We start from the raw sequence: 14,113 nt of genomic DNA on the forward strand, positions 1-14,113 counted from the left end.
TGTACCTGCAACACTGTTTGTGCTTTATTCCACGATCTTTCAGCCTTAGGACAAAAAGGCTTTGAGATGACATCGCTGAGCAAGAACACCTGATTTCTCCCACAGATAAGAGTATTATAAGTAGGGACTTTCCACTCCTGCATCTTCAGGTAATGCCATAGCTAAGCACAGTAATTGTGTTGTGGCCAAGAGAGCAAATTAATAGGTATACGCATAGACAGAATTTAGCTATCTTTATAGAGGTTGCATCTATGCCAAATGATGCGTTTGTCTACTGGAAATGGCACTCAATTCACTACGTGACCTGTGACAGCAAGCACAAGAAACGCCCGGCTTTCAAGATGGCATACTAAATTGTTTCACTAAACAGTCAGTGTACGCAATACTAATTACAGTGGTACAGCTTCTAGATCTAAATCGTTTAAAACTAAAGGTTGTTTAATGTACCACTGGTTTAAAAAACAACAGCAGCAACAAAAAACACCACCACAAAAAAGTTATCCTAGGGCAGAAGGCAGAAAATGGGGAAAGAGGAAAACATGATTTACTGGAACCCATGCAGTATCTGTTGCTTACAATAGTTATTATAGAATCATAAATGAGTGAAAGACTGAAAAGATATGGCTGGAAGCTACCCATCAAATATCACTTTAACTAAACCCCTGATTTTTTCTGGATGCCAAATGATTATCAGTATCTGGGAGGCCAAATACTCCAAAATAAAGTTGGTACAATGATGGCACAGCTCGCTCAATTTATCTATCAAATATACTGACCTTATAAATGAGCCACCACCTTTTGACCACAGTTGACTATGACTGATGGATGTCAGTTATCTCCATTAGAAAACAGGTAACTTAAAATGGGAGATTTTATGATGTTTCTAGAATACATCTAGAATTTAACCAGGTTTCACCTTCATACTCTGAACTCTTAGGCAACGAATAGCATCAGATTCAGCTTCGCTGTTGAGTCTTGATGTGTAGAATAGCAGAAATGAGGTGGAGGGAGGGAAAGGAAGAGGAGATTCTATACGAATGCAACATTCTCAGTGACCATGGTTTCAGGAGAAAGCAGGAAAAAGTGATGGCGCAGAAGAGAATAAAGCGATGGGTCAGATTACAAATAGTGAATTGGGATGTGACGCAGGAAACGACTGATTTCGTATCTACTGCCCTTGCGGAATCGTTTCTTCTACTCTGGTAGTTACTAGCAACCTAGAAATAAATTACAATAAAAATTCGTGTGCTTGAAACACTGCCAAGTGTAACACTTGGGGGAGTTATACCGTCTGCTCAGTCTTCTGCCTTCTACTATCTTCATGATCAAAGGGCTCACATTTATTGAGATCGGGACAGCTCTGAGGCTTGTTTTTAAGAAGTTACAAGGAGCTCAGCGCTCCACATAAAATCCAAGAACTTGTTTACATGTACAACTCCGGAACAAACAAATGATGTTGCCCCTCTACCTCCTTCGCGGTCTGATGAATGAAGTATTTGGGCCAGAGTAAAATGAACCTTATCCGAATGCTATTGACTGAAGAGAAACAAAGGATGAAAAGAAATACATAATTAGGATGGAAAGGGGTAATGAGAACCTAACATTTGAGGAACTAGAGCAAAGTAAGTGTCTACTTGACCTCTAGGACCATAGTCAGATGTAAATCTTGCTTCTCCAGCCTTCTTCACATTGTCTTGTTGCTATTTTTGACACGTCCTTAATGTGCTATTTTCAGAAGTGACTTCAAAACAAAAATCTTTTGAATGGTGGAACTCAAAGCTCAAATGCTTATTTATCTCCAACTTTCAATTCCGTGTCTTTCAAATCTTGACTCTCCCTCTTGCAACGTAGTAACTAACACAGCAGCCACTACACATTTCCTACCCCCAAACTCTGCATGCAGCAGAGCTTTAAAACCGTTGCATGTGCTGACAGCAAAATTGAATCTCCACATCTGGTTTACAGGGCCTCAAAGATGGAGCAGCATACAGAAGTCTGGTTTGGATGCATGGGGAGGAGGAAAGAAACAAAACAGAGGGAAACGTTTAACTTGCACGAAGATCAAAGGCTTAATTTTACAGTGATTTCTATCTATCAGTTAACACTGGCCTAAATCAAAGACTTGCAGAACAGCTTCAAATACTTCAGGATTTGTGCTAAATCACAAAATATTAATATTCCAGCCCTCTGGTGCACATTTACTGTAACTTCACAATTATTTTAAAAAGCACGTGGCATTCTTCCTACTTCTCAGCTTCCTCCCTCACCCCCACTTACAAATGATGTGTACACTGTGGCAAACAAACCCAGCTATGGAGAGAGAACTGTTCTCTTTTGCAGAGAAACCAGTCTGATTCAAGGAGATAAGGCTGGGGCCAGATAATGCTGTTAACAATAACTTATCTCCTCAGAGTCCTTATTTTGTCCACTAACAAAAATGTAAAACATGTGTCTCTTACGTTCACTAAATTTTGTGCCTAAAAAGTCACAGTACGTTCCTCTCCTGCCTTTGCCCCTCAAAAATACCATTCTCATTGGCTTAATTTTTTTTTTTTTTTTTTTTTTTTAAATTTGGTAGTGTAAAAGTGTGGAAAAACAAGTAACTAAAATTCCTTTTTGACACTTAGACAACAAAGTGTTCCAAATATTCTCATTTAAATATGTACCATCCCATTTCAAATACTGAAGCTCTTCTTCAATTTGAAAAACTTATGACAGCAGATTTTTCTTCGTTTTCTTGATGGAGCAGTGTACTTCATTTGATAACTGTGCAAAAGGGTTTTTTTTAATCAATCTGAATTCATAATATATTTCTAAATTACCAAACCACTGAGAATTTAGAACCTGGTGTGAGGTCAATTTCACAGATGAAGAAAATTAAACAGAAAGGTGCTTTTGTGAAAAACAAGAATTTAATCCAATAGTGCATCAGGCAAGAAAATAAAGCAGCTAGTGATGTTGGAGAGGCCAGCTCAAAACACTGGCTCTTCAGACTAATACTTTCAGAGAAATACTGTTTCAATCCTATTATCACATGCAAATATTTTACACCCTCAATTGCACCATTTATTCAAGATGAGGCAGCACAGTGGTAAAAGGATGTTCAGTGAACGGTGATGCTATTCGATTTCTGTGAAGAAATGGCTAAACGTCCTAACTCCATCCATTTAGCCCCATTTTCCCTCCCACAGTAACTCCCACCCAGTGCGCCCCCTCCAACTCTCCCCTCCCCTTCCCAATATTCCTCAATGTCTTCTACATTGCCCAACTATTGTGGCAAAGAGCAGCGGAGGTGATGGCTGAGTCCGGCTGACTGGACAGCAGACTGAGGGGAGAAGAGCTATTGAAGCATTCCTTTGGGCCTCTCTTCTATCCACTTATTCACAAAACCAATTTTATCAAACTTTTAAGGAACTGAATTACTAATATTGTTTCCCTGTCAAATGAAAGAATTGATAGACTGGGAGCATGACTGCAACAGTTGAGTCTCCCAGGAAATCAGACCAGCACAATACCTATAACCCTTCTGTAACAGCAATTTATTCTCTCCTCTTCCGCCAATCACTGCCAGCAGTAGCTGAGAAGTGTTAGAAAAATGTTTTGCCCTCCCTAATCAAGTCAACTTAATGCACTTATCTCAGAGATACATCTTCATACTATATTAGTAGAATGAAATTCCAAGACAACACAGAGTTCATTTACAGGATTTATACATCATCCCGAGTTGTTTCCCTGCATTCTGTTTCTCCTTGTTTCCATCATTTTTAGTCCACGGCAGTCCCAATCTTGGCAGTGGAAAAACTTTACCAACAACTCTCAAAGTAGACTAATCCAGTATTCTTTTGCATTTGGCAGAACTGAAAAAACATCGCAACTGTTTCAGCCTGAATGCAGAAGTAAGTGTACTCTGGCCATTCCTTTGGTCTAGAATTAAATTTTAAGGCAAGTGTAAGGACCACTTTACACCCTTATTGGGTGATGGTGAGCACTCCTGTGACAAAGAACTCCTTCCATTTCTCCCCAGCTAAGACACTAATTCTCAGCAAGCACAACAGATGTGGAATGCATAGCTCTCCTAAATTGCTCTCTTACTCTTCCATTACACCCCCCAGAATAACTAACGCATACAGCTTCAAGAGACAGTCAACAATGAGGGCTGGTGTTTTCACATTGTCCTCAACCATGTTTTAATTCATAGCTTCCAACTTGTTCTCCCCTCGTGCAGACACCTGTACCATATCCCGCTCAATCAGGGAAATCTAGGTATGAAGAAAATAATCCAGCTTTTAAGACAACACATTTTGAAATAAGGTGCTAGGAAAAAAAAAAGAAATAACAGAGAGTGTGTGTGTGTGTGTGTGTGTTGTGTGTATAAACATGTACATTATCATAAATCTCGGCTTCCAATTCCAACCAACACAAGAATGAACACTTCTACCAGGTAGCTGTAGCATCGTGTGAAAGCCCTGCAGTTCTCTTCCTCCCATTCCCCCCTCAGCATTTTGATTCCGAGTACACACATTGTGTGTGTGTTTCAGTGTGGAGGTAAGCCTTCAGATTGGCTTCTCCAGGGAAAAAGGCTATCATTATTCCTGCAGATTAATTTTCAGAATCAGGCCAGTATTAACTAAACTACAGTTGCTACTAGCTGAAAGGAAACATTATTCAAAACTCTGTATTTCACCTGCATGCTTTAGCAGAAAGATAAAGACAGTTTTTAAGAACTGGATTTTTCAGCAACAGCCCAGCCAAGAGAAGCATTATTTTCCCTAACAGTTTTCATCTTTTCTCAGCTGGGGCTCTTGGCCTACTGCTCCCTGAAGCGGCCTCTATTCTTTGAGCTCTTTTTAAGAACTAGGAGTAGCTGATTTTATAAAATGTCTGGATTTTTTGAAGTAAAATTCCACGGGTTTACTATACTGACTTAAGACATTGGTGTGTGATGTTTTTGATCTATAAAATTCAGTTTCACTTTGAGGCCTACTGAACAGTATTTCTGCCCTCTACATTTAGCCTTAGCTGAAAAGATATGGAAGTTACTAACTTCCATGATCTGCTACTTAAGCAATTAGCAGAGGTTACTTAAAAAAGCACACTGGAGAGCTACTGCTCAAAAAAAAGACTTCACTACCGTGATGTGTTAAAACTCTGTTGGCTAATGTTTGTCTACTTACTCGTACCTTTATTGAGAACTGCAGATGGAGAATTTATAATTAACAGAAAAGTTGAAGGCGTCCTTCAGATCATCAGCAGCTATTTGAAAAGAGCATACAGACCATAAAAGATGTCTGAAATGGTGACAATAAACCTTGTGACTGGTTTAGTAGTACCACTCCGTAAGATCATCATGAATTCAAACTAAAGAAACAAAATAGTTTTCGTGCTTGATTAAAGCAGCTCAACTATGAACTCATTCATTTTGATTCATATGAACTCAAATAATTTTGATTTGACAACGGAATTATTAAAGCTAAAAGTGATCCTTATCTCAGTCATGAAAGATTCATCTGAATTCTTCAGTGTTGTTCTTATTTTCAGTGATATTTTACCCATAACTGATGGACTTAGATGAATTTCAATTCAAGCTCTGGGTTTCAAAAAAAAAAAAAAAAAACACACCCAACAAACACACAAACAAAAAACCCCAAAAAACATGGAAAATGCACTGTCCTTACATACCACAAAACGTTGACGTATTCTAAAACAACAATATTTCACTCCTAATACAAATTTTTTTTTAAATGCAAACAGGTTTTTGTCATAAAGATATCACCTGTACTTACTAATTAGTTTGTGCAAGTTAACATTTCTTCCAGTAAGAACTTTACTTTCCCCTATGCTGACATTAAAATACAACTAATAACAAAAGGTAATTTATTATTTCATCAACGGGCTCTGAAAATATTTGCCACCTCAGACTATTACAGAAGCTGATGAATTATTTTCCTATGTGTATGTGAGGGGACAGGTAGATGTGAGCACTCTGCCCAAGATCTACAGTAACTACACTGGATGCAAATTTTCTTTAAATGCTGCTTCATAAACAGCTAGTCGTTGTCCACTTGTAGACTGTTTCCTTGCTGTGCACATCCAAATTCTTCAAAAAGGTATCGCCCTCTCCACAAACGCATGAGTGCTACTACGTTCTGCATCAGATTTTACGCAAATCACTTTTTCTAACACTATGCTGGTTTTAAGTGGAAACATCAAAAGTTTGTAACTGAGATAAAATGAAATCTGCTTTGTGTTGTTTCAGCAAGGCTGAGAGAAAAAGCAAGCCAATACTCTAGCTAATTTCTCTTCCTTCTTCTGTCAGATTCCAGGAAGCACTTCTCGCCAGCCCTTCCAACCAACCAGCCAAATCATTATCAAAGCGCAGCAAAAAATGTAACTACCGGTATAGGTCATAGCAAAGAGTAACTTGTGTGGTGCTTCCTTTTGACTTCATACAGAAGCTTGTTAGACCAAAAAATTTATAATAAAGTCTCTAGATCTTAATGATGGCAGAAAAATTTTCCAAGTGCAACTTTTGAGTATCAGCCTAACACCACAGGCTTTAATTAGGACATAATTTAAAGAGAACACTAAGGAGCACAGCGTTTGAGTCGAACACAGTTATCTTTGAATACACATGGGCTTATCTTCCTGTTAAACGAAACCACCAGGAGACATTAGCTAAAGCAATGGATTTCTGTTCTGTTTGTTTATACAAGTCATCTCCAGCTGTGGAGCAGAGCTTTCTGATAGCTTCCCTTCCCTTTTCCTTTCCATCCACAACATTCAGTTTCTGTTTTGAAACTAGATTACAAACGTTTCCTTTGTAATTCTCACACTGAATGAGAAAGCCCAATGTTTAGTCCGTGTAGTTACTACCCCTCATTCCAGTGTAGTCTTATGTTTCTATTTAGAGTTTACAGTTGCTTCAACAAGTATCAATTCCAAAAGCAAGTTTCTCCTTGCATGAGGGATACAAGCAGGGTTTACAGTTCTGCTGACTTTGTATTCACAATACAAATTAAAAAAATATGTTCTTAAAATGTAACAGGTCTAGCAACACAAACATCAGAATTTTAAAAAGTCTAAACAGTAACAATATTACTGTGGGAAATTAAGGCTTGTAGAAAAGGTGTAGTCTTAACTTGAAAGACTACATTGCTACTTCTGACATAAATGGGTGCTACAGTTTCAGTATTTCTTACATCCAGTTCTTGCATCCATTTCTTACATCCAGTTCTGTGTTTTTTTCTTCCAGCAAACATCTGATCAAAGCAGAGGGAACGTCTGCTGCAGAAAGCACCAGACGAAGTCGCTTGCCAATCTACAGCTTTCCTTCAAAAACTTAAAAAGTTTTAGGTAGAGCACTGATTATTCCGTTTTCAATTTCCCATCCTCTCAGATGTTTGTTTGCACAAAAACTGAATCCATTACATACCTGCAAAACTTGTTCTTCTGAGGATGACACAAATAGATCCATTCATTTTGGTTAACAGTATCAAGTTTTTGGCTTGCAACAGCCAGGAACATTCTGTCTAAAAGTCTCTCGAACAACAGCAAGTCCTACCTAGATAAGACCAGTATCTTCTCTCGGTATTTTTATAACAAGGAATTCAAAAGGTACCTCGAGGGTATTAGATAAAAGCACCCGGTATCTTGTACGTTCTTTTTTTTTTTTTTCCCCCTCCTTTCAAATAAAAAGTAATGGATAAGCTGCAGAGTGAAGGTTAAAAAAACCCCACCCTTCACAAATAATAGGGGTAAAATTGGTAAAAAGTTTTATAAATACAAAAGACGTAACATTTTTATTACCCTGTTTCAAGAACAGGGCATCTTCAATGTGACAAGCAATGCTTTAAAACATGCTGAACTGAAGCAAAAGGTTATCCTTATTTTACAAGGATGAGCAAAGTACAACCTATAACCTGCCCAATCTGTTAGAAAAGCCAGGATTTATACTCAAATATCTGGTAATTCAATTCGGAAAGTGGAAGTCTTCAAGTGTTTCTGTTGCTCTGAATGACAACATAGAGCTCTGAAGTCTAATACTCTTTCAGGTACAAATTGAGAAACTACGTACCATGGTATGAGGCTGCAGGCGTTAAGTCACAATATAGAAAAAGGCTATTTATTGCTCAAGTACAGAGAGGTTTTAAGCTTGTTATAAGAAATGGGGCAAATAAGCATTATTCTCATAAAATGGGTACAGCACAGAGGAACAAAATGCACTGACCACTTGACTTTGCTTTGCTGTGTTTGACATAAGGGCTGCTGTTCTCCACTCTAGTCCAGCAAATTACTTCTACAAAACTTAACATTTACAACTGTATCTCCTGCCACTGAAAAAAATGCTCATGGAAACAAAAGAACCACCACATTTAAAAGGTACCTTAGCAACCTGTAAGCATGCTTAGCAAGCCTACTTCTATTGCAGATAAGAGATGCAACCTGTGTCTCATTTTAAACATCCCCTCACATTCTTTAACTTCTAACCTAATAAACCTTAAGGAGAGATGAATATTGCAGTGATTGCTTAATTCTCCCCAGTCATCTTCAGGTAGATAATCCAAACTACTGAGCTTACTGAAGTTTGGTTGGGGGGGGGGGAGTTGGGGTTTTTTTTGTTTGGTTGGGTTTTTTTAAAGACACAAAACCCCCACTGACTATATTCACTAAAGGACTTGCACTGTGCAACTCAACTTTAAGATGAGCAGAGCATTTACACTACACAAAGCACCTCAAATGGTCATTCAAAGCCAATCTCCGAGTAAGGGCTTTGAACCCATCTACACAAATCTCTAAGTATAGGGGCCTGTTTCTGAATCATATTCCATTTTGTACAGGGTAGGATGGGGAGAACTAGAATGAAGAGAATCCATCCATTAGAGATCCTTAGACTACGTTTCCCTCCTGATGGTTAAGAGCTACATACATTTCCTCTGAAAAACAGTGACAGTTACTTGAAATTGGCCCACAAAAGAAAATAATTCCGGTGAAGGCTCTCCTTTTTTATTACAAAGAGATCCACAGTCATGCTCCCCTCAGCCCAAGAGTATCTGGATTGATTCAAACACCCCTTTCAGTAGAAGTCATATACTCCCTGAACTGGAAGCACTGTCAACACAGCTTCAATTTCTGAAGCTGTAATCCTGAACAGAAATGAATGCAATGGTTCATAACATCAAGAGACCAGAAAACACGGTCTGTTTGGTATCACTACTTACAGGCAGTCTTCTGCTGCCAAGCATGTATCAGATCTTAAATACTCAAAACAGTACTGATGAGTATGGATGAACCTTATTGCCCACTTCCCGCTATTTCCCAGCTACCAGTTCTGCAGTCATTGCGCTGTTAGCAGCAGGTACAGCACAGCTTAGTTCTAACTCAAGATTAACTTGAGTTACTGTGGCGCTGCCACATTTAGGGAGTTGTACATCACCTACAATGCTGCAAACTCCACCCCGTAACAAAAAGCAGCATAGGATTCATGCTACAAATCAATCTTCCTCAACTTCAACCAAAGCTCAGCAAAATACTTTAGCTGCTCAGCTGCAAAATTATGAAGAAATGAATCCCAATTATTTTAAGTGGACTTGAAAAGTATGAAGCATGACTGAATGTATTACCCTAAGTTCATCTGGCACTGAAAGAAAGAAGCTAGCATAGAAAGATACTAGGTAAGTATAAGGGGTCTAAAGAAAAAAAAACAACAAACCAACAAAACAGCAAGGAAAGCACTATACCCTGTGATAACAAAGGCCATGGTAGAGGGAAACAGCAGACAATAGTATCAATCCAGTCTTGCACTGAGAAACAAAACCTAAACACAAGAGGCCTGTATACCACTGCCATCCCTAAATTCTTTGCTTAACATTTTTGTCTGCATTTGAAACCATTAAGCTGGAACTGAACTGGGGGGTGGGGGGGTGGAAAAGCCTTTGACTCCAGAGCTACAGACTAGGAGGACTAACTGCTTGCTGTTTACCCGTAAAATCCCATGACAAAATTAAACCCTTTAGGAAGACAAGTCAAGCTATATTGAGCTACAAAGCTCAATCATGAAATAAAAGTGCACTGAACATATAATACTCTCTTAACATGCTAAGAAACCACAAACAACTATAACCAGATGTGTGAGTGTAAGGATATGAATATTGTTTATACAGCTGTAGAAAATGAGGACTGCAAGACGGCAACATCATCAATGCAAGCTGCTAAAACAGAGCAGGCCTCCCAGAGTAGCATTTCCTTCATCAGAATTTGGATTTGGTGACGAGATGTTCCCCAATTTAAAGTGGTAAGTTGATAAGAACACTATGTAAGAAACTGGGTCATCCAGCCATGCTAAGTGTAGCGATGCTACGTTTTTCCATAACATCAAAACGAAGGTGAGAGGGGGCTGTCTTGTTTTCCTAGAAAAAGGTCATATGATCCCCTGCCCACACTTGTTAATAAGTCGTGTAAGATTTTGAACTATCAAAGCCTTTATTTGAAATTTATTAAGTCTACTTAATTTAGAGTCTATTTACTCTGTAATCAATGAGGTTGTGGAGAAGGCAAAAGCAAAGCAATATAAAAAAAAGTAAATCAAGTACTTCTCTTGTTCATGTCATGCCTGTATTTAAGGCCACGTTAGTTCTAGAACGTCTACAGGACAGTCTTTATCACAAGGAGATGAGCACACCTGGATATTAATTTATGTATACCTAACTCTCTGTTCCTGTATAACATAAAAAGCTCTTTTTATCAGCCTTCAGTGAGATCAATAGATCAACCAACATTTCTGTTCAAAAACTAGGGAACGGGCAGGGAGGCAAGAGGGGGACACAACGAGAATGCAGAGAGGGAAGAGTCAGCCAAAGTACTAGAAAACAGGAAGTTATATCAGTCCTCAAAGTTCTGAGAAAAAAGGGTTCCTACAAAAATCTTTCTGCAAAAAAATTCCATTTTCTCTAACAGACAGAATCACATCTACCTATAAATCCTATACAAGGTTCCATATACAGCTACCGTACGCTGAACCTTAAATATGTGTCAATTTTGAAGTAGTATAAAAGTGAAGGGAAAATGCTCTTTAGGACAATCCTAAATTGAAGGGGGGCTCTAAAGGGGCATAAGAGCAATTATAAAATGCATCTGTTACCTACATAAAATGTAAGATAGATGTACATTAATAAAGTGAAAGTTCTTTATTGTGCTTGTGAAGGACAAGTTCTACATCCATCACTTCTCACTTCTGGTTTTCATGGGAACCCAAGAACTAGAGTGTAAGTCAAAAAGCAAAAGTCTGAAAAAGTCTTGTTTTCACAGCTCTTTCCTTTTGGTAATGGCAGCTTCAATGCAAGAGACACCCGAACTTCTGCATTTGGAATTTCAAATGATTTAACTGAAAGGACTTGTGAGTTTTAGGACCAACCATGTGAAAGTTTTAATCTTCAAGAAAGAGGAATGACAGTGGATAAATACTTATCCATCTCAGGCATAAACTCAGTAACGTTTGTGAGAATATAGATGAAAATAGCAGAGGTTTGGTATGAGTAGTTACAGAATTCCTCCTCTTCAGTTTTCAAAAACAACAGACAATACAAGATTTTGATTCTTAAATTTATTTTTAGCAGGATGTGTGTACTAATGGATGGTGACATCATTAGAAGATAGGTCCATGTCCACCACCTGCAACAGAAGCTAGACAGATGTTAAAGAAAACAATTTAAGGGTTAAAGATGACACTACTTACCCAGAGCAGACTTATGAAAGTCACCTACTAAGCAGTACAATTAGCTTTTGATGCAGACACGACAGCTCATATTATTTATCTGTTGTCAAAATTTCATGTCAAGATTTAATGCATACATTACCTTGATTTTGATGGGAATCATGCACTTCTGCTTAGAAATAACTACAAGAGAAACTCTTATTTTTAAAAAAATACTCATGGAAAGATTTGTTATTCAAAGTTACTTACCTGTAAATTTTCTTCAGAAGATACAAGATCTGCAAATTTAGGTCTAAAGCTCCCATCTAAAGTTTAAAGTTAGCAAGAATTCACTGGAAATTCAAATTCTAATACTGTTAAACCAGGTCAACAGCAGGTAACGTTTCTAGATTCCACTAAGAATACAACCACTTGTTTCTTAACATACCTGGGTGTTAGACAGGTATAAGCAATAAGGTAGGATCTCAGCAATATACTCACAGATGGGTGATACTAATTCAGAAAGAAATGAAGACTTGATATGTTACAATCCAGAGACCATGTTATAATCAAAAAAATGTCAATAGCCAGAAGTCTAACAAAGGAAACAAGCTTGTCTAGAACAAATTAATTTCACCAGAAATTAAAACTTGAGCAGTAAAACCTAGGAACAGACAGTTCAGGAAATACATTCTCAAAGAATCACGTGATAGGCCCTTTCCCAGGGCTATTTCAAATGAGAAGCCAAGAAGCAAGGCTTAATCTGAGGTATGGTATTTCCCACGACTGTAAAAACAGAGTCCTTGCTTCAGAAAACAAATGCATCTGGCTACAGGTATTTGGTATTTACATCAGAAGATAGCCATTTCTTAAAAATAAATTAAAAAAACAACCCAGAGAAACTAAGTCAGCTGGCCCTATAGACAGTATCATGAAGACATCCTGATCTTATGTTTCAAAACTTCAGAATGTTTATCAGCCTGCACCTCCCAAACCAAAAGGCACTACTGGTAGTGAGCATAAAGTCACTCATCTTAACACAAGTTTAGAAGCTTGATTTTAAGGTTCTTGTTCTTTACAATCTCTTGGCTTATAGCTCTTTATTAGTACCTTGGGTTGACACCATCTTGGCTCACGGTTCTGTATTAGTAACCTGCATTTGTACCACACTGATCAGCCTAAAAACATTCTTACAGTATACCCCAACATCCTAGGACTTCATCTGCTTAAAACAAACTGCTACAGATACTGAAGACTGGCTCCTGCTTTCTGAAGACAGACCTCTGAAACCAGTCTGAAGCTGGAAGCATGCTGTATAAGAATGAGATTCTTTAACAGTTTAAGCCAAGAAACACAGTTTTAAGGACTATGACAGCCTAGGAATAAGCAATTGCTTTCTCTTACAGCTATGAACTCTTTGATCTAGTAATAATGGGAAATTAAACTGTTTTGTATTTGTTGAAAACAACCAACAAGAGTGGAATCTGTTCACAGCTGCAGTCCATTTGTAATTTCTGACTAATTGAGTTCTTTTGTTTTTACAGAAGTATAAATCTGTCTGAAGGACTAAGTCACTGCCTTTTGAGCAACTCACTATCCCGGTGGTCTACTATACCTAAACAGGGTCTAATTGCTGGTAACGATCTACAAAAAGAAGTGAGTGTCTCAAGACAATCAATCCTACACTGGTACTGTGGGAACTTGTCCTTCAAACACATCACACACACACACAGAGGGAAGGTAAGGCAGGTGATTGAAAGCTTAAGGCTTCCTGTTTTTTTAATCTTCCAGGTTCCATTGTGCAGTTGGATCAGTTGCTACTGCAATCAGCACTACCGTGCATATCACCTATCTTACATGAAGTTGGCTGATATTCTCCCCACCGGATAAACACAGTGAAGTTAATAAGAACCACCTTCATCAATTGCTTTTCTGTGAGGCATAGGAAGGAAGTCAGGAAAGAGGAGTAGTCTAGGAATGACACAACTGATCTGAGTGATCACTTCAGATACATTGTGAACAACGTTTTCCTGAACAAAGACACTACAAAATCTGAACTCAAGTTATGAAGTTATAAAAGGGTAGAGAAACCAGAGAGTGAAGAAAACATTCTTGACAGGCCTGTATGATATGAAACCTGAAAAGCAATTAATTTGTGCACCTTCTAAGGACTACATGCATATGCTGCAGTTACAGAGCACTGCAACTGTTCAGCTATCTTCCCCTTGCAAAAGGGTGCAGCTTCAGTTCTATTGCTGTCATACCCAAGTTAGCGCTGGAACCTATGTCTCAAAGCCGAGACAAGGGATTTAGGAAGCAATGGACATGAAGTTATGGACCTATTTAGGATATGTGGGAAGTTCAACAGGAGGCCTGACAGTATTATGTGGTAGGAAAGGAAAACATAGATGACTGGTAATAGTG

The 14,113-nt window shown here is 38.3% G+C and overlaps 1 protein-coding gene across 3 annotated transcripts in view; it reads right to left on the minus strand.

Annotated features, from left to right (window-relative positions):
• Window positions 1-14,113, minus strand: part of RPRD1A (regulation of nuclear pre-mRNA domain containing 1A) — a 47,868-nt gene that overhangs the window by 18,976 nt on the left and 14,779 nt on the right. The window contains exon 7 of one of the 3 annotated variants that reach the window (XM_076330243.1): window positions 11,583-11,667. The exons of 1 other annotated variant lie outside the window; for it this stretch is intronic. In XM_076330243.1, coding sequence (XP_076186358.1) covers window positions 11,623-11,667 — 45 coding nt within the window. In that variant the 3' untranslated portion in view covers window positions 11,583-11,622. Of the gene's footprint in view, window positions 1-11,582; window positions 11,680-14,113 lie in introns of those variants that run through there. One more of the 3 variants, XM_076330242.1, reaches the window with a different exon arrangement.

Source organism: Aptenodytes patagonicus, chromosome 2 (assembly GCF_965638725.1).
Source record: "Aptenodytes patagonicus chromosome 2, bAptPat1.pri.cur, whole genome shotgun sequence".
NCBI lineage: Eukaryota > Metazoa > Chordata > Aves > Sphenisciformes > Spheniscidae > Aptenodytes > Aptenodytes patagonicus.